Source organism: Thunnus thynnus, chromosome 21 (genome assembly GCF_963924715.1).
Source record: "Thunnus thynnus chromosome 21, fThuThy2.1, whole genome shotgun sequence".
Taxonomy (NCBI): Eukaryota; Metazoa; Chordata; class Actinopteri; order Scombriformes; family Scombridae; genus Thunnus; species Thunnus thynnus.
The window spans coordinates 1,935,603-1,957,902 of NC_089537.1; the positions used below are offsets into that span (position 1 = coordinate 1,935,603).

Here is a 22,300-nt window from a genome sequence, read left to right on the forward strand (position 1 = left end):
GCTTGATGTAGTTAAAGTATTGCAGTAAAAGTACATAAGTATTATGAGCTTGATGTAGTTAAAGTATTGCAGTAAAAGTACATAAGTATTATGAGCTTGATGTAGTTAAAGTATTGCAATAAAAGTACATAAGTATTATGAGCTTGATGTAGTTAAAGTATTGCAGTAAAAGTAGTGGTTTGGTCCCTCTGACTGATATATTATTATATATGACATCATTAGATTATTAATAGTGAAGCATCAGTGTTAGAGCAGCATGTTACTGTTGTAGCTGCTGGAGGTGGAGCTAGTTTACACTACTTTATATACAGTTAGCTAGTTTAGTCGTCAAAAGCCAAAAAGGTTGGAAACCACTGGTTTCATCTTTAACAATGTGTTGTATTTTAAAAGCTTGTTATATTATCCATTGTGTCAAATCTTCATCTGAAAAGTAACTAAAGCTGTCAAATAAATGTAGTGGAGTAGAAAGTACAATATTTCCCTCTGAAATGTAGTGGATTGTTATTATTATTATTATTATTATTATTATTATTATTATTATTATTATTATTATTATTATTGTGCAGGGGCAACCAGAAGTTTCTCAGTTTCTAGATATTAATAAATGATCTATTTATCTAAATAATATCTAAATACTAGTAAAAATAAAACATGTGGCTGAAATCACTACAATAACGGGCCTGATAAAAAGGAGGAGAGAGAGAGAGAGGAGGGGCTTTCTCTCTCTCTCTCTCTCTCTCTCTCTCTCTCTCTCTCTCTCTCTCTCTTCTTTTTCTCTCCAGACGCGTAAAAACAGGCAGGAAGCGCAGAGCGGAGCGCGGCAGAGAGCAGGAGGCAGAGAAGAAGACCAGCAGAGCAGAACTAAAGAAAGAATAGAGGAGAAGAAGAAGAAGAAGGAGAAGAAGAAGAAGAAGAAGGAGAGGGACGAGCAGGTTGAGGACTCGGGGCTGTTGGATGTAGCAGGTTGCGGGTGTTTTGCGGGGAATGTGCGGCTCCTCCTCAGCTGCTCTCCAACTTTCTGAATCTCTGCTCTCATGGTGAGAGGAGGACGCAGAGGATGGGAGTAACCTGGTCCTCCAAATGCCTCGCACTCTTTCTAGCTCTACACATAGGTGAGTCTTTTTTATTTATCACAGCTGACAGGAGGAGGAGGAGAGCTTTCCCATCCTCCTTTTCTTGTGTTTTTTTTCCCGCGCCGCTTGTGTGCAGAAAAAATATCTTTTTACGTAAAAAAATATGTAATTTTCTTGTGTTGTTCAGATGATTTTAAAAGGTTTAAAATCCCGTTTTATAAGCTGTAGTGTCGCTCATTCAGATGCATGAATGTGTTTTATGTTTTTACTAGAAATCATTTATTTTATTTACCGTATTTATAATTTAGCGCCAGAAAAAAACCCAACTGTTTTATTTAATTATGACATTTAATTCAGGTGGTTTTTTTTTAGCTTTAAAAACTTTAATTGGTTTTAAACGATCGTAACATTTTCTAATGATGCTTCATATTCTTGCAGTCAGTTGATGGTTTTGCGGTGGAGGCATGTGAGCAGCAGCAGCAGCACTTTAACGGGGCTACACTTCACGTTTAGTGTGTGTGTGTGACACGAGTGCGTGCGTGTGCATATGTGTGTGTGTGTGTGTGTGTGTGTGTGTGTGTGTGCTAACAAGGGGAATGCCCCCCCACCACCCCCACCCCCCCTCCCCCTCCCCTCAGCCCCCTCTCATCCTCCCCCCTCCTCACTCCCTCCCTCTCTGCACCTCACTTGTCCCAAACTGGAGACATTTGATGTATTTTTTTTCCACCTTTATAATTAGATTTATTTTGCGGTTTTATTATTAAAAACGTCGCAGTTGTTTCGGTTTCCCGCGGGTCACATTTCATGTTTGTCAGTGTTTCCTTCTGCTGTGTGACAGCAGCTGCAGAGGCCTGTTTGAATGTGTGCAGGTGGCTGTTAAACCTGAATAAAAATAGCGAAGAAGACGTTAAAAATGTCTGTTTTGTGTTTTTTTTTTTCTGCGGGATGCGTCCTTCCCGCCGCAGTGCGCGGAGCTGCGGGGCGGCAGCAGCACCGTCACACCCGCGCTGGAGGACGAAGAGAGAAAACAATCATCACGTGATTCATTTTTTTATCCTTATTTTTATCCGGATATCTGCTGCTTTGATTTTAAATAAAAAAAGCAGAACGAAAAAACAGAAACAAGATCGAAAAAGCTCATTTATAGAGCTTAATTTCCGGTGTGCACGCGTGAAAAAAGCGGCTCGTGCACCGCAGAAAATAAAACCTGCACATTTTTATTTTTATTTTTATATAGGCTATATAATAAAATCAGGATTGCTTTTAACAGCCGTGTCATTTGGATGTGGTTTAACGCTGCAGGAGGAAAACTCCCCTCTGCGTGGATCCGTCTAATATCTGGAGAGGACAAAATAAAAAAAAGCTGCAAATATCTGAGGTGATGAAAGCAGAGAGATTTGAAGATGGTCGCTGCTGCTTGTTGTCTTCTGCTGTTGCATTGCATAACGACGCTGTGTGGAGGAGGAGGAGGGCTCCGGATGTGTAGCTGTGAGTGTGTATCTGTGGTTCAGAGAATATACTGAATTATTCAAGACGCAGAATCCTCCTCGGTGCTATTGTTAGAGAGAGAGAGAGAGAGAGAGAGAGAGAGAGGACTGAGCGGGAGAAATCATGTTGAAAATAGAAACAATAGACGTGGAATTAGATGAAAAATAAAGAGAAATGTGTCTGTTTTTGGGTCGTTTAGATGTTTTTAAATCAAATCTGAAGCGAAAAATCTGCTGAATTATTTCACAGTTTGATTATTTCGTTTTTATTAATTTTTACACAGAGAAGAATCGAAATAAATCGATGAATTGGTCTTTTTATTAAACAGACCCTCTTCCTCAGCTTCCTGCAGACTGGAGCTCGTTGTATTTTTGCATCTAAATCCTCAGTTTGTTATTTAATCTTTTTCGTTTAAATATATATATATTTTTTATGTTTTTTACTCTAATTGTTGCCGTGTGATTGGCTGCTGTGAGGGTTTGGCGCGCTGCAGCAGCAGATTCACACCTAAACGTCTCATAGAAACACAGAAAAGCATCGAAATGATTTTAAAGCTGCAACAGAAATTCAGATGTTTGAAACACGTCTTCAAACAGGTGAAATTAACGCGTTTACCTCTTTTTAAAGCTCATTTTGGTGCAGAGTATTATCAGCAGTGACTGAAAAAAACGAGTTAAATATATTTTATAGCTGTTAATTGTTTGGAAAAGGTTGTAATTTATGTTTTTTGGGGTATTTTTACGCGCGAAAAATCGCCTCGTGTGTTGGAGGTGGGTGTGTCTACAACACGCTGCTTTTGGCATCGATGCACTGCAGGCAACAGTGTGTGTGTGTGTGTGTGTGTGTGTGTGTGTGTGTGTGTGGAGGTGGGGTGAATGAGTGCGATGGGAGGCGTGAACGAAAATGTTGTGCGCGCGCCCACGTATATGTGCGTGAGATAGTCCTGGTTTCACTCAAACAGAAATAAACCCCAGAACGATTAAATACAACAACAACAACAACAACAACAGCAATAATAACAACAATAATAATAATAGTAATAACAATAATAATAATAATAAAAATAATAATAATAATAATAATAATAATAATATTGTCTGCAGTGGATCGAAATGTAAAAATAAAAAGATAAAATCGAGATAAATGATTGTGACAAAAACACGAATACAAGTTTTATAAAAACGGAGCAGATGTGCAGCTCAGAGCAGCTGATTATTACACAAGAACATTCATATAAAAACGACAAACATAATCATATAAACGTCATAAACACATTTAATGGTTATTTCTGGATAATAAAACGAGATAAAAACGCAGAAATCCAGAAACAAATCATTCACCGCTGAAATTAACATTCTAATCAATAATAACAAGCATATTTATGTCAATTAAAGCGGTTTAAATGAATGAAATACGGAGAGTTTGAGGGATGGGGGCAGATGGGGGGGGGGTGGGGGGGGGGGGGGTTGGGGGGGTTGACTTTGTTACTGGAGCTGATTGGTTCGTTTGACTGGAAAATAAAACACATTTCCTCAAACTGCTGCAGAGAGAAAGCAGCAGAAACATGTTGCAGTGACAGCAGCATGTTAGTCTGAGATGATGTAATGCCTCCTCCATACAGTGGTAGAGAGACACCGGGAGTCATAAAGGAAAGAGAGAGAGAGAGAGAGGGGGGGGGGGGTTCCTCTCATTCGTCCATACAGACATTAAATATTAAATATCAGAGGACGACAGTGCAGCTGCAGGGTTGTTAAAGGAGATTTTAAATATAAAACTACAGAATTTTTAAAAACATTTTAGGAGCGATGGAGAAAATAAATTCACTCCAGAAAATATTGCAGCATTTTCCTTTAATTGATGCTTTTAATATTGAAATATTACTGTAAAAAGCTACAGGAAATATTATGAATGTATGAAAAAACATATTAAGTATATTAAAGGTAATAAAACGTTCATGTAGGCAGTGGTGGAATGTAACTAAATATATTTACTAAATATGAACATTTTAAATCATTTCACTACATTTCAGAGGCAAATATTAAATATAAATATATATAAATATACTTTTTACTGCACTACATTTATCTGGTAGCTTTAGTTACAAGATATAATCAACTAGTACATTCTGATGTATTTTGATAGATTAAGCTAAAGGAGTTAAAATTAGCTTTGACTAGCTGCGACATTTGTGATGCATCAATAATTATAATCCAGTAATATAATGTGATGAACATGATTCTGCATAATGGTTACTTCTGTTTTTGATCATTTGAGTTTAATTTGATGCTTCTGAATAATTCAATACTTTTGAATGCAGGACTTTTACCTGTAACAGTAAATATAAACTGTTACTTACTGACTAGATCCTTGTTTGTGTTGTATTAACTCTCAGATGTACGTTGCTTTGGATGAAAGCGTCTGCTAAATGAAGTATTGTAGAGTATTTCTACACAGTGGTATTTCTACTTTTACTTAAGTAAAAGATCTCAATATTTCTTCTATCACTGCCTGTCGGAACATTAAGGGAAAATTATAGAAATATATGAAGAATTTAAACAAAATTGAGTTTCTATTGTATAAAACACATGAATTAACCACAGACACTGGACTGTCCCACTGTTATTACAGACACATGAACTAATCACAGACACTGGACTATCCCACTGTTATTACAGACACATGAACTAATCACAGACACTGGACTGTCCAACTGTTATTACAGACACATGAACTAACCACAGACACTGGACTGTCCAACTGTTATTACAGACACATGAACTAACCACAGACACTGGACTGTCCCACCATTATTACAGACACATGAACTAACCACAGACACTGGACTGTCCCACTGTTATTACAGACACATGAACTAACCACAGACACTGGACTGTCCCACCATTATTACAGACACATGAACTAACCACAGACACTGGACTGTCCAACTGTTATTACAGACACATGAACTAACCACAGACACTGGACTGTCCCACTGTTATTACAGACACATGAACTAACCACAGACACTGGACTATCCCACCATTATTACAGACACATGAACTAACCACAGACACTGGACTGTCCAACTGTTATTACAGACACATGAACTAACCACAGACACTGGACTGTCCCACCATTATTACAGACACATGAACTAACCACAGACACTGGACTGTCCCACTGTTATTACAGACACATGAACTAACCACAGACACTGGACTATCCCACCATTATTACAGACACATGAACTAACCACAGACACTGGACTGTCCAACTGTTATTACAGACACATGAACTAACCACAGACACTGGACTGTCCCACTGTTATTACAGACACATGAACTAACCACAGACACTGGACTATCCCACCATTATTACAGACACATGAACTAACCACAGACACTGGACTGTCCAACTGTTATTACAGACACGTGAACTAACTACAGACACTGGACTGTCCCACCATTATTACAGACACATGAACTAACTACAGACACTGGGCTATCAAACTGTTACAACAGACACGTGAACTAACTACAGACACTGGACTGTCCCACTGTTATTACAGACACATGAACTAACCACAGACTCTGGACTGTCCAACTGTTATTACAGACACATGAACTAACCACAGACACTGGACTGTCCAACTGTTATTACAGACACATGAACTAACCACAGACACTGGACTGTCCCACCATTATTACAGACACATGAACTAACTACAGACACTGGGCTATCAAACTGTTACAACAGACACGTGAACCTACCACAGACACTGGACTGTCCCACCATTATTACAGACACATGAACTAACCACAGATGGGGATTGTTAGATAGTTAGTGGTTAGGAATGTTAACGGGGTTTTGAATGAGGTTTTCTTCTTTCTGGAACAGAGCAGTGAAGTTCTGGTTCCACTTCTGCCTTCTGTGATTCTGTGGTTTAGTGTTCCAGTCATGGTGAACAGACCCCCCCTCCCCCCGCCCCCCCCGCCTGCCTCTAACAGCCATGTCTCGTCCTACACGTCATGCTGTGTTAGTCCACAATTTGATGGGGTGGAACTGGACAGCAGGCGTGTTATTATCCAAACCAATCAATCAGCCTGATTCCCTGCTTAACGAACCACGCACACGAACACACACACACACACACACACACACACACACACACACACAAACACACACACACACACACACACACACAAACACACACTGAGTTAACAGAGGTCATGTAAAGGGGCGTTTGTGTGTCGTGTTCCTGTGTGTGTGTGACTGGACCGGATGGGGTGTGGAGGCAAATTCAAATTAATTAGGGAGGTGACACACATACACACACACACACACACACACACACACACACACACACACACTCCCTTGTGTACTGAGCTAAAACATGATCATATTTTAACATTTTGCAGTTATTATGTGAGATATTTTGATGGTTTCAGTTTTGCTTGTTAACAAAATGATTAAATTCAACAAGGAAACATGTGACTGTATCATATTTCACATCCAACCGTACGTGTCAGTTCATCGGATGTGAAAAGCTCAGTGATAACAGGACAAAGTACATGTGTGTTTGAAATGTCATATTACATGTGACATTGTTGTTTTTCACACGTACGTGTTCAATTCACATGTTTAAAGGTTCCGTTTATTCATCTATACGAACATGGAAACCATCAATAAAACAATTTAATTCATAAAAATTCGTTAATTCATAAAAACATAAAAAACTAACAACGTCAAAGTAAAACAGATTAAAATTTACTTCCACAAAGTTCATGTGAAATATCTGAAAACCGTTATTTTAACTGAACGTGTGCTCTATTTGGACAAGAAGAAAAGGACAAAATGGTATCTGTGATCAATAATTATTTGATCGGTGACAGACTGAATCAAGAGCATTTGGTGAACAGTTTCATTCAGACGTTTATGAGAGCAGTTGAAGGTCCAGTTGAAGACGAATGTGGGACACAAACCCTGATGTTCAGTTCTTCTGGTTGATGTTTTGTTTTGATTTGATACTGAGGTTTTCTGTCCAGAGATTACAACCTTCTGCTCTGCTTACTGGTGAAATCTCAACATATTATTATATCACAATTACAAATTACGTTGTTTGAGTCTTTGCAGCCAAACAGAACATTAGCATGTTAGCTGTTAGCAGCTCGGCTCTGTGGATGGAAATGTTTGGTCACCACTTTGGTGCAGACTGAAATATCTCAACAACTATTGGATGGATTGCAATGAAATTTTATACAGACATTCATGTTCCTCAGAGGATGAAGCCCACTGTCTTTGGTGATCCTCTGACCTTACTATAGCGCCACCATGAGGTAGCTTTTGGCACAGTGTCTTGTCAACTACTGGATGGATTGCCATAATGTTTGGGACATATTTCCATGTTCCCAAGAGGATGAATCCGTATGACTTTTGTTGATCTTCTATCTCCTCTAGTGCTACCAACAGGTCAAAATGTTCCTTTTCCTATGAAACATATATCTGGAACTCCATTTGATAGATTCTTCCTATTCTCAATTTTCTTCTAGCACCACCATGACGTTCACATGTACGGTTTTACGTGAAATATCTCAACAACCGTTTGATTAATTGCTGTGAAATTCCTGACAGACATTCATGTCCCCCTCAGGATATACTGTCATAACTTTGGTGATCCTCTGATTTTTCAGCTAGCGCCACCGTCAGGTCAAATTTTCAATCGTCACTGCTTTGGTTTATGAACAAATACCTGCAAAACCAACAATTCCTCCAAATTAAATGACCAAATACTACTAATAATTTAATAATTATATAAAAAAACAGTTGTCTAGCTCTCTTTCTCACTGCACTTGTATCTGCACTTGTACCATGGCTCTTTCTGAGTCGCTTGTCTTGCCTCACTTTGGATTAAAGAGTCTGACAAATGGTGAAATGTAGAGTGAAAAGTTTGGACGCACTTTTGACAGTTAATATCAATGTAAATACAGCAGTAGTTTGATCATGTGACTCGATCGTAGTTACACTTTTTAAAAAACTGTCCTGACTCACACTTGTTAAAGCCTCCATCCATCCTCCTCCTCTGAATGAGGAAATCTGTCCACATATATAAACGTCATCTGAACTGCACCACTGCTCCGCCTCACAGTTACTACAGCCGCTAGATGGCAACTCAAATTAACTATATATTGTTTTTGGGCGACTGATATTACGACCTGTTGTGTCATAAGGAGGTTCAATCAGCAAAACTAATGACATCGGCCTCAGCTGTTCTGTGTCTTTAGTGCTAATTAGCAAATGCTAGCACGCTAAACTAAGATAGTGAACATGATAAACATTACACCTTATTGTCATTGTTAGCGTGTTAGCATGCTGATCGCAGCATTTGGCCCAAATCACCTCTTAGTCCTGTTTGAATGTTCATGGACGACATTTTTCATTTTCCTACATGGCAACCGCAGTAAAGATAAATTATTATTACTTTTAAACACTTAATTAAAGTGAAAAATTAGTGTGGTGGTTAAAAGAAGAAGAGTTGACTGTTGGATGGGTTAGCTCTTCTTTGGCTTTTTCTTGATTTCATAACTTAATATTTGATGGTTTGTTCATTTTCTGTCCATGTTTTTATACACTGTCGTCCATTTCTTTCATTTACTCTTTTTCTACCTTCTGCAAAGTATTTTGTTTGGATAAGTAGTGCTATATAAATAAAGCTTGCTGGGATGATGTGGTTGGAAAGACCTATAGCACAGTATTGATGAGGGAAAGATGAGCTGCGGTAACATGTTGTAACATGAAGCCCAGACTTATACAGACAGAGATGTCAAACGTTTTCTTTAATTTGTACAAAATCCAAAACCTCACCCTAAACGTTCTTAAAATACTCAACCTAAGAAGTCTAGAATAAAAGATGTACCAAACCTATTATATGATTAAAATAAATTGTTCCAATAGCACAGAAATAGAGCCGTTAAATTAGATATGAATCAATCAATGGTGGCGCTAATAACAGCTGTTTCATCGGTTTATGGCAGAAATATTTAAAGATAGAATGTGTGTTTTATGGAGATAGATGATTTGAACCTGACGATGATTATTATAAAGTATAATATCTTAAAGAGAGGATAAAGTAAGAAAAAAAAATGTAAAAATGCAGGTGTACCTCACATTCTTCGTCTTATTTTGAAGGATTACAATAGAAATGGAAATGTGATTTTCTTGATTGTAAATGTCTTTCTCCTCTGTCCCCCCCCCCCCCCCCCCCCAGTCTCTGTGTTGCAGACAGTGCTGGTCAGTGCTGGTCAATGTGACTCAGTGTTTAAAGGTTTCTCAGACTGTCTGCTTCAGTTGGGGGAGAACATGGCGAACTATCCCCAGGACCTGGACGACAGGGAGAACCTGCACAAGATCTGCTCGTAGGTGTCTCACATTCACACGCTCACAAATAAATAAACACAGAAACAAGTCAGAGAAGGTCTTAACACGAGGCCGAGGTTCAGCTGCAGCAGCATGAGACGCCTGAAAGACTAAATATTACACAGCTGGTCTGATCTCAGTCTGTGAGAGGTGAAGTTAGTCTTCATCCTTTAAGTCTTTTCTCTTATAAAACTGAAAAGTACAGTTTGAAAACACTTCTGATGAAGCAGAAATCCAGGACTGCATCTAATGATTTTCATTATTGATTAATCTGTCTATTATTTTCTCGATTAATAAATAAGTTGTTGGTTTTATAAAATGTAAGATGACGTCCTCAAATGTCCACAACTCAAAGATATTCAGTTTACTGTCATAAAGGACTAAAGAAACCAGGAAATATTCATATTTAAGAAGCTTGAATCAGAAAATTTGGACTTTTATTTCTTAAAAAATTGCTCAAAACGATTAATCGATTATCAAAATAGTTGCCGATTAATTTAATAGTCGGCAACTAATTGATTATTGGACTAATTGTTGCAGCTCTACGTAAATCTCACCTTTGTGTCCGAGTTTGTTTTGGAGCTCATTACTGCCCCCCGGAGGCTGGAGGGAGGAAAACATCCACTGATACTCGACAGTCAAAGTGGACGTTCTTCCCTCTAACGGCCACAAGAGGCAACAATGAGCCAATGTCACCCTCGAAAACAAACTTGGATAAGCGACTCAAAGGTCAGATTTAACAGAAACAAGAGAAAAGACTTAAAGGATGAAGCTGGTTGAGAGAACGCCGACAGCTGTCAAACAGAGGCTACTTTGAGGAATATGAAACGTATTTTTGTTTTTTTTAACACTTTTTTGTTCACTACATGATTCCATATGTATTATTTTATAGTTTTGATGTCTTCAGTTTTGTTCTGCGATGTAGAAAATAGAAAGAATACAGAAAAATCCTTTAATGAGAAACTGTGTCCAAACTTTTGACTTGATATATATCCAGTATGTTTATCCAGTTTACATATGAAATGATGGATAGTAGATATAAGCAGTTGTGGTTTTTGCCTCTTTAATGTTTCTGTGACGTGAAGCTTTCTGACTGATAATTTAAAAGGAAATAATTAATGTATAATTAATGGGCGGGGGGGGGAGACTGAGATTTTAGAGGAGTGTGCATGTGTGAGAGTGCTCACCAGCTGACCCCCACACCACCTCTTACCCCCTCCATATCCTTTTACCCCCCCCCCCCCCAAACCACCACCAGAGGACCGGGTGGGCAGCAGATGGCACACTGCAGCAAGAGGCCCCCCCACCTCCCCACACACACACACATGATTTTGTAATTCAGTGACAGCTCCATCACAGCGGTGTTGAGGCGTGGCAGGTGGGGCGCGTTAATACGCCTCCAAACACACACACACACACACACACACACACACATGCACACGTTAATTGCTCAGAGATGTAGCATCGACACGGCTCGGTTCAGGAGGTCAACATCAATAAGAGCAGATTGGAAGATTGGATTAGATACGCTGTGTGTGTGTGTGTGTGTGTGTGTGTGTGTGTGTGTGTGTGTTGCAGCACGCGTCAGTGAGCAGGCTGGTGTCATCTTTACATTAACTGGGAGGAGGACGGGGGGAAATAAAAGGTGAACAGATGAGAGCAGGAGATTAAAAAGAGGAGCAAAAACCAGAATAAAGGGAGGAATAAAACATGAAAAATAGAGAATATGAAGAAGAAATAAAGAAAATAACAAGTAGGAAGAAGAGGAGTGGGGGGGGGGGGGGGGGGGGGGGGGGGGGGGGGAGATAATGAGGGGAGAGAAGAAGTAAGAGAGGAAAAAAGATAAGAAGAAGAAGAAAAGGGAGGACGATGCTGCTTCAGTATGAATAAAACATCAAACCGGCACAGAAGTGAGAAGAGAAGAGGAGGAGGAGGAGGAGGAGGAGGAGGAGGAGGATGAAGACAAGAAGAGGAGAAACCATCAAGGCTGAAAGGGGGAGAAGTAGAATTATAAAGGAGATACAACGGGATTGAAGGAGGAAGGTGACAAAAAAATTTTTTTTAAAAAAGATGTGAAAAAGGGTGCAGAGAAGAGGAAATGAAAGAAAATGGAGGTAAAGAGACAAAAGAGGAAGAGAAAACAGATGGAAGGAGACAACAGAGGGAAAGATGGAGGTAGAGACGCAGGAAACGAGGAAGAGAAGATGAAGAGATGTAAGAAATAAAGTAGGAAAGGAAGGAGGGAGGCTGGGAAACTACAGTTAGTTACAGAAATGACTTATTATTACAAAACTATGTTTCAGGCTAATAATAATAAATAGAAGAAGAAGGAGAAGTTAAAAAGTAAATAATGATAATAATAAGAAAATAATCATTAATAATATAAAAAATATTTATAGATATAGATATATATGTATATATCACATTTCATACAGAGAGATGTAATATAAACACAAAGGGACAGATACAAGAAATACAAATAAATAAAAATTAATTGTCAATATAACGAAAATGAGGTCAAAATACAGTAAAAGTTTCTGGGACTTTTTCAGCTGCATCATAATGTAAGCTAATCTTTTGTCTCAGACCTGATAACAAACTGATCTAAACTTCAGTCTGAGAGCCTCAAAAATAATATTTTGACATTTTGGGAAATGCAAATCTAGCTTAGCCTAGCTTAGCTTAGCCTAGCTTAGCCTAGCTTAGCCTAGCTTAGCCTTGTTGTCACTGTGTGTGTTCTAGTACATGGGATATAGTTTAGGGCTGCAACTAACGATAATTTTCATTATTGATTAAACTGTTGAGTATTTTCTCAATTAATCGATTAGTTGTTTGGTTTATAAAATGTCAGAAAATTGTGAGAAATGTGAATCAGTGTTTCCTGAAGTCTAAGACGACGTCCTCAAATGTCTTGTTTGGTTCACAACTCAAAGATCTTCAGTTTACTGTCATAGAAACTAAAGAAACCAGAAAATATTCACATTCAAGAAGCTGGAATCAAAGAATTTGAACATTTACTTCTCTTAAAAATGACTCAAAATGATTAATCAATCATCAAAATAGTTGGTGATTGATTTAATATTTGGCAGCTAATTGATTAATGGACTAATCATTGCAGCTCTAGTATAGTGTGGAACTGAAAGTGTTTTTTAATGGTGTGGGAAGTTAATAGTGTTGAGTGTCTTTTTAGATGTTTATCATTTTGTGTGATGTAATTCATATCATAATATGAATTAATAATTCATAATGAAGTTGAACTCATTTTCTTGTCTTGTTCATCCACTCAGTTTTCAGTTTTAGAGTTTTTATGTGTATTTGTGTATCTCTGTGTGTGCATTATCAAAATACCAATAAGTTCAAGTTAAATTTACAAGAAATGATTGAAACATGTACAGCGGCGTCTCCATGAAGTCATGGTGCTACACATAACCTCCATAAAACCACAATCTGACATTTTTACACTTTGGTTTTTGTACAGATTAAACGAACAGGATTCTGTCAGTTTTAGAGGTTCTGTAGAGAGCCAGGCCAGTGGTTCCCCCATTTCCTGTCTTTATGCTAAGCTAAGCTAAGCTAAGCTAAGCTAACTGGCTGCTCTCTCAGGACTCTATATTTAGTGTATTTCCCCAAAATGTCGAACTAAAGTGCTTTAAACTCATTTGCTGCTGAGCTGAATTAGTTTTATTTCACACCTTGAGTATTGTTCACAGAAGGACTTGCACTCTAGTCACCTAAGTAAGGATTTCCTCATTGAATATAAATTATTTAATGTATTTTATAAAAGGCCTAAAAGCTTGAAACAGAAAGAAAAAGTCAGAGTGCTGATTATTCTGGTCGCTTCAGATCTGCTGAGTTTTGGTTTCATCTTTTATTGGAATTATTTTCACTCGTATTTAGTTTTATAATTCTATATAATGACTTTTTTGCCCGATCATGTAATATGCTGAATAGCTGTCTCTTGCTTTAGTTGTCTTTTACTGGAAGATTAACTAGCCCAAGATGAACTTCATGATGAACATAAGCTTCTTCCTCGCTGTGTTTTCTGTCATGCCAGATTCTGGGATGGCTTCCACTCTTGGCTTTGCCTCCTGAGTAGATGATGCATTCAGTTTAAGATCAGCCTCCCACTGCAGTCATAAGCTTGTGGTGTTAACGCTTGCTGTGTTTTCTCCTGCCAGTTACTGGGATAACTTCCACTCCTGTGCCACGACGGCGCTGGCGGACTGCCAGGAGGGAGCGACGGACCTCTGGGAGAAACTGAAAAAGGAGTCCCGCAACCTGGAATTCCGTGGGAGTTTGTTTGAACTCTGTGGCGGCGGCAACGGAGCCCCGAGATCAGCCGACGCCAGGGGCCTCACCATGCTCCTAACCACACTGCCCACCATACTGACTTGGCTGGCGTTTTAACAGAAACGAAGGAAAAAAAACAAAACAAAACAAAACAAAAACACGAAGTGAAAAGAAGAAAAAAAGGAAAAACACAAATGAAAAAAAGAAAACAAAAAGAGTGAAAGCTGCTCTTCAATATTGAAAATACAACTGAGTTTGAATTCATCACCAGAAAACTACTAAAGTACACCCCGAATGGATTTTTACTACATCACTGTACCGCCTGGTTTGCCTTCCTGGGACATCTGCAGGCCGTCCTCCTGAAGCGCTCATCCAATCACACGCTGACCTGACCCGGAGGTCGATGACATGAAATATTCAACATGCCGCTGAGCTGAAATGATGACAATGATGAAAATTTGATGGATCCTTGCCCGCTTACAATCGTGGAATTACACAGTATTAAAGTCAACCATGAATTATTGATGTTTAGTAGGCTAGGCCTAGACAGCACTGCTGGGTGCTGACACAGTATCAGGCTATATATTAGGGATTCCATATAGCCTGAGGTACATATTCATGTGTAACGAGAGGCCAAGCTTAACGCCGCAAAATCAATAAGACGGCCGAGGCCTAGAGCCCATTTCAGCCCGGTTGCCTCATTTCCATCACGGACAGTTTTTCCTTTTTTATTGCGCCAAGTTGACTCTGTTGAGCCTGGTAGGTTTGATGGACTGAATGCTTGATGGTGATGTAATATTTGTGTTCTTATTGGCTGTTTATTGTGCGCAGGCCACGGTCACACCAGTTTTTATCAGAGCGGCATTTTGCACCAAATTTAACTTCATTCTGTAACGGTTTGGTGAACTTAAAAATTTGTATTATTGACAAAAAGCAAACCTGTATTAATCGCATTGACCTCTGACCCCATGCTTCATGGCTTTCAGTCAGGAGCCTGCAGTGGAGGGTGTGTCCTAAATTAATAATGTTTTACTTTTGGTTGTTTTAGCTAGTTAGCTTGTAAACCTGCTAGCTACAAGTTATACTATGAACGCCACGCGAACACATTCAGTTCGGCCAGTTTCTGGTGTGACCGTAGCCTTTTTTTCCCCACCAACTCTGAGCTGCAGGGATGTAGTTGAGAGTATAAAGCCTGCTTTTCATTAAAAAAAAACATTGTAGACTGATGACAACCTGCATGATGTCAGTTCAGACAGTCTCAGGACATTTCAGGAAATGAGCACAGACTCTGAGATGCCGACTAATTATAACATACTGTAGATGACAATAAAGATAATCCCACTAGTGGGAAATGACTAATAGGCAACAGTGAAGAAGTGACCATCTCCTGAATTGTTAGCTAACAGCACATAGCCAGAATGGCTAGCTCGAAAGACATAATCCAGGAAGCCAGATTCAGAATGAATGAAGCACTGGAATCTGCCCAAATTCACTGGTTAGATTCTGGGTGCTGACACTGGTCGAAAGCTAGCGCAACGGCTGCTAACTGGCGCTTATTCTCACCCCAAAATCTACAATGTGCCAGAGCACAGCAAAGTGTGCTGGAAGTGAAAATGGATTCAAAATAAACTAACAGCTCAGTTTAGCAGATAAACCAGATTGTGATAGTTTAGCTAACAGTTCACTCAGTAACTATAACAAATTGAGTTGATTGGCTAACAGTTCAGTTTAGCAGCTAAAACAGGTAGTTTTAGCCAACAATTCTGATTAGAAGCTAACTGATTGGGCCAGGTTAGCTACCAGTTTAGTATAGAGGCTAAAACAGCCAAAGTTTAGTTAAGCAGCTAAATGGGCTTGTGCCAGGCGAGCTGACCACTTAATTTAGTATCTAAAACAGATGCTAACAGTCCAGATTACAACTAAAACAGCTCAGTTTAGCATCGTATCAGGTTAGCTCAGAGCTAAGAGTTTGGTCTAGTTTTTTGATCCCAGTTTTAATCAATTAAATTTTCACTTCAAGCAGAATTAAACCCAGGCCATCAGAGCTGAAGTTAAACAAAACCTGTGTAAAGTTACAGACAAACATTTCAAGTTTTTCTTGCTTGAATCAGTTTGTGTCTTCAGACATTGTGCTCATTTCCTGATATTCCATGAGAAGAAGTTAAAATCCAGAGTGTAAAGCCATCTAGGACACATCAGACTGATGTCGATGAAACTCTTTAAGAATCCTTTGAACGTGAAAAATAGAAGCACATTAGAATTAACTTTAGTTGATGTTGGTGGTTGATTTGCCACCTTCCTTCAGTCCCGCCACATCATCCCTGCTCAGCAGAACCATGTTAAAGAAGTGCAACTGAACGAATCTGTGAGCAAAACGGTTCCTGAAAGAAAGATTTTTTTGAAACACCGACAGCAATACGAAGACGTGACTTTATGGCCAGTGTAGCTAAAAAAAAAAAAAATGAAACCGTGGCTGAAGAATGATATGACTGTTGCCATTTAGCACATCCCCCCTTTTCATACGACAGTAATTCATCCTAGACGACCTTAGAGGTGATATTTTAGGTCTGTATGTTAGATTAAAAAGCTGAGTCCCAACAGTACAGTAGCATCATAAACTACATAAATACAGTAAATAAATTGGAGGAAGCTGTTTATTTCTTTGCTGAGGCACAGACGGCGTTTCCACTGCCTTCTGACGAAAAAGATGTGTACTTCTGTTTGTTTGTTTGTTTGATGGTTTGTCTCTTTGTTTGTTTATGGGGATGTTGCGTAACAAAAAGAGTTTAAAAAAAAAAAAGGACTTATTCCAAAAATCATCTAACAAGAGAATATGTATATCAAAGGATTTTGAGAAAATAAAAAATAAAAAAGCTCTATTATAGATAGTCTATCCCAGACAGTTTTAACACAAGATTGATACTTTACAGATTATAGGCCTACTGAGATATAAAAAAAAAATTACAGATTGCTAAAATGATTAAGAGTAATAAATAAAAAGACTAATGTTTGAAAATAAGTGTGTGCTGTTGTTTTGAACAGGGGGATAAAAATGTGTTTTTTTATGTATGGACACACACACACACACACACACACATGCACAGTGGGGTTTGGAGTGCATTCATTATTAATGAGGGAGAGTCCCTGAGCTGCCTGCCACACGTCTCAGCACTCAGTTTATATTGATCGAGAGGAAGAAGATGATGATGAGGAGGAGGAGGAGGAGGGGGGGATGTGCACACTGTCCTCATGTAGAAGTTCAGTCTAATATGGAGAATCCAGGCTGATGAAACCTCGTTTTTTTGTGTCATTTTTAGCAGTCAGACATCTCATAAGACGACAAATTTTAGTCAAGATCACAGGATCTGATTTTCATGCCAAATATTCAGCAGAAACTGATTTTTTTTGGTGTTTTTTAGTATTTAAATTACTCCAATATAGCATACTGCTCCTAAATGAATGAAACAAGATAATGTTTTCACGCTGCAGGAGAAAATATTAAAACAAATATGTCCATATATTCCAGCCCAGAAGGTCAACTTTAAAACTTTTGATATTTTTTTAGTATTTAAATGACTCAAATATCCCAAAAACAGTCCCGAACGAATGAAAATGGATGAAATAAGACAATGTGTTCATGCACCAGAGGAAATATAAATAAATATCACCATAACATTCCAGTAGTGACAATTATTTTTAAGACATTTATGACTCCAATATACCACAATACTTCTGAAATAAGACGATGTTTTTATGCTGCAGGTGGAAACATTAAACCAAATATGCCCATATATTCCAATAGAGAAGGTGATTTTTAAGATTGTTTAGTGTTTTATAGTATTTAAATGAATCCAGTATCCCAAAAATGGATGAATGAAACAACACAATGTTTTCATGCTGCAGGAGGAAAAAATGAAACCAAATATTGATACAATAGAGATTTCAGTCATTTTAAAGATTATTTGTTTTATAGCATTTAAATGACTATTATATAGCATAACATATCTGAATAAATGAAGCCAGACAATATTTTTTATTATTAAACCAAATAATCTGACATATTCCAGTGGAGAAGATCTTTTTTTTTCTGTGTTTTATGGTATTTAAATGATGACAATAGAGCATAATATTCCTCAATAAAAGAAATAAGACTATGTGTTCATGCTCCAGGAGGAAAATTTAATATAAGAGTGGAGAAACGTGGATATTAAGGGGCTTTATGAGAAAAAAAACTCAAAGAAAACCCTAAAATTGAACATTTCTATGATATTATAACAATATTCCTGCGGATAAGTTTGTGGTGCGATTTTTTTGCGTTTTTTACGGTATTTTAATTTAAGTACAATATTCCCATAATCCTGCTGTAAAGATGCTGCAGGAGAAACAACAGTGAACAGATGGATATTACGGAGAATTATGGAGGGGAAAAACTCTCTTAACAAGGTGAAAAATATTCACATTATCCTCCTGTAAGAATGAAACGGATGAAAAATAGTAAGCTGGTGGATATTATCTCGATCTAAAACGAGAAGAAGACATTTATTTCCTAACAGACTCTGATTTTAGACGTTTGTGGTGTTTTATGGCATTTAAATGTCACTAAAATTGATGTAATACTCGTGTAAAATGTTAAAGGTATTTGTGGTATCTCCAGACTTATTGCAGCTCTATTCATGCATACATTAAGTAAAAGTGCTTTTATTCACCTTTTTATTGGGATTTACAGTGTAGTATTACTTTATAATGATATTGCATGCTTTTACCTTTTGTTGCATGCACATTCCTGTAGTATCCCTCTCAGGCCTGATAGTTTCTGTGATTCTCTGACAGTCGGCTGCACTACAGATGTGTAGTTTCGTTAAGGTTTAATGAAGCTCATGCAGATTTTCATCGGAGCCGCAGTTCGCGTGCTGCGGGCTCCCGAGGGGGAAACGCGTGCACGGCGCCGTGTGTCCGCATTAATATGGATGTGATGTGATGTGATGTGAGGGGGGGGGGGGGGGGGGGGGGGACACGGCTGCTGTCTGCGGACCACGGAGCTCCTCACAGAAGAAAAAAAAAACCGTATACAGAAACACACAGAGGAACAGACAGAAACTGACTTTTCATTCCGTCTCATTATTATTTTAACTTTTATTAGACAGCGTGAAAAAAGAGAAGAAGAAAAATGTGCTGTTATAATAAGCAGTCATCCTATAATATATTTAAGGAAGATGTCGTGGAAAAGTGTTTTTAGGACGTTAAATTGCAGCACAGTAAGATTTAAAGGCCACGTTAAACTCAGCTGAGCGTCAAAAAACAATCACAAATGATTATTGTTTATCTCTTGTTTGAAAACAATAAATAGCTATTGAGAAGAAAATATAACCTCAGTTACTGTGATAATATTTTATTTTAAAATACAATAAAGACACCTCTATGGAAAACACATAAAAATAAGAAAAGGATATAATTTTTTTTTTTAAATCCATCGAGCTAAATTTAAATTCTTCACGTGCCTTTTTGTCTTATTTCACCTCATCAAATATGCAAAAAACAAATCAATGAACAACCTGCAAATCAAAGAAATAAACATGATTTATGTGTTTTTATATATTTAAAAACATTTTTTGATTAAGCAGAAATGACGAGAAGACAAAATAATTCCTGGAAAATAAAAATAATAATTAGAACATTTTGAGAAGCAATTATCGCCTGTAGGAAGAAACGAGAGCAGGCGAGAGCTGCTCATTAATAATGTATGCAGGGAAGCCCGCGAGATGGAGGAATTCCCGCGGGATTTTGGGGAGTAACCCCGTTTTTTTGTTTTCATTTAGTAATCTGCCAGCATCTAAAATAACAACAGGAACAGGAAATATTCAAATTCGAGTTTGATTAAATTAAAAAAAAAAAAAAAATTAATATTAGGTCACAACATGTGATCTTGTTCAGAGGAGTTCAAGCTGGGGTTTGGGGACCAGCAGGGGTCCTGGAGGAGTTTCAGTCAGGATCATTTTCTTCACATGAAAGTGAAATATTATGAAGCCAGTGACCCTGATTTATACTTTGATGCTATAAATCAAATTTTGTTTCCAAAGTTCCTTGCAAAAAAAACCCCAAACTACACTACCCAGAAGCCCCAGCGAGTGGAGACAACCTTACAATCTTTTTTAATTTTTTGTATATGTCTAGTTTGCAAGACAAATTGAGTGTTTAATTTGAAAATAATTAAATATAAGTAATAATGATTAGTAAAATATTTGCACTAAAATAAAATAAAAAACATATAAATAACATTTTTACTTTTTTCTCTCCCAGAATGCATTTCAAATTAATAACAGTTAATTATGTAAATAACACATAATCAAAATATTACTGTCAAATACTGCTGCTTAATTTTTAATGAGGTGAAGATACATTTACATGGGAATAACATTCTGGTATGAAAATTAAAAACGTGAGATGATACGAGCCATAACTTCCTCCAGGTCAACAGTAACCTGAATAAAAAGATTTGTGAATAAGTGTTCAGCTGAAATGTAGCAGCTGTCCAGTGTGTGTGTGTGTGTGTGTGTGTGTGTGTGTTGTGTTCAGGGGGTGTCAGACGGGAATTGTGCCAAAACCCCAGAGAGGTGTCACTCATATTTTTCCCATTCACACATGTGATGAGGCTGCAGCTTCACGTCGTCCTCACACTCTGATAATAATGTTTTTAATGGACCTGAAATATCAGCAAACCTACCTGAACAAAAACGAAGGAAAATATAAGACGTTGGGTTATAGTTTCCATTAAACCGTTTTAAAAGAAGGAGATGTAAACACAGTCTTCATTTTAAACATTTAAGAACATTAACAGCTCCCATAAACTTACATTTAAAATGTTGCAGAAAGCTGCTGACGAGGTTGTTTTAACAGCAAACTTTCAACAGAAGAACCTTCAAAAGTCAAATGATGAAGCTGGGTTAGGGTTAGGGTTAGGTCAAATCTTTGATTTGGTCAAATCTTATTAACAGAGCAATAATTTCCAAAATGACCACCAGCACACTTATTAGAGGGCCTGAATTTAGTGTTTTTTAAAAATTGGGCTAGGGGTTAGAGTTAGGGTTAGGGGTTAGGGTAGAGTTAGGGTTAGGGGTTAGGGTTAGGGTTAGGGGTTAGGGTTAGGGTTAGGGTTAGGAGTTAGAGTTAGGGTTAGGGGTTAGAGTTAGGGGTTAGGGTTAGGGTAGGGTTAGGGTTAGGGTTAGGTTAGGGTTAGGGTTAGGGGTTAGGGTAGGGTTAGGGTAGGGTTAGGTTAGGGTTAGGGGTTAGGGTTAGGGGTTAGGGTTAGGTTAAGGGTTAGGGTTAGGGGTTAGGGGTTAGGGGGTAGGGTTAGGGTAGGGTTAGGGTTAGGGTTAGGGTTAGGGGTTAGGGTTAGGGTAGGGGTTAGGGTAGAGTTAGGGGTTAGAGTTAGGGGTTAGAGTTAGGGGTTAGGGGTTAGGGTTAGGCCTGCGGTGGCACTTTAAGATACTTCAGCCTCAAGGCATTGTAATTGCCTCTTGGATTTTACACACCCATTTCCAGTTAAGTGATCTTCGTCATCACAGTTACAGTAATAACCACCTGGTTAATGTTAGAGAATGATTGCAGGTGTAGTTTCCAACAGAAGAAGGTTGACTTGCTGTTGGAAACAGGAAATGAACATCGAGTGAAGGGTTAGGGTTACTGCCAGCTGCTGAATGTTGGAATCATGTTACAATCATAACCACATTATTTATCTCTCCGTCTCAGCAGTGATGAGTTCTGGATCCTGGTCTGAGGAAACCTTCTGAAAACAGTCACATTTAATTTCTGAAATTCAAAACAGGCCGGCAGAAGCTAAAATAACATCCTCTCTCTTTGGGATTTCAGCTCCCGGTGTAAATGGGGCGGATATCTGCTGGCGTTCCCTCCGGAGGAACAAACTGACTCTAAAACAGTAGAATATGAGAGTCAGCAGGGACCCGGAATTGAGGTTGAGAGCCGCGACTGTCGGGCGAAAAGGCCGACCGCCATGAATGTACCATCAGTTTCTCACAGCA

The 22,300-nt window shown here is 38.3% G+C and overlaps 1 protein-coding gene across 1 annotated transcript; it reads left to right on the forward strand.

The window, feature by feature from the left end:
- Window positions 1-792: 792 nt before the first annotated feature.
- Window positions 793-17,080, forward strand: nrn1a (neuritin 1a). The gene is made up of 3 exons (XM_067578047.1): window positions 793-1,112; window positions 9,826-9,973; window positions 14,153-17,080. Exons 1-3 carry the CDS (start codon window positions 1,058-1,060, stop codon window positions 14,379-14,381), a joined length of 432 nt encoding a protein of 143 aa, XP_067434148.1. The 5' UTR covers window positions 793-1,057; the 3' UTR covers window positions 14,382-17,080.
- Window positions 17,081-22,300: the final 5,220 nt, after the last annotated feature.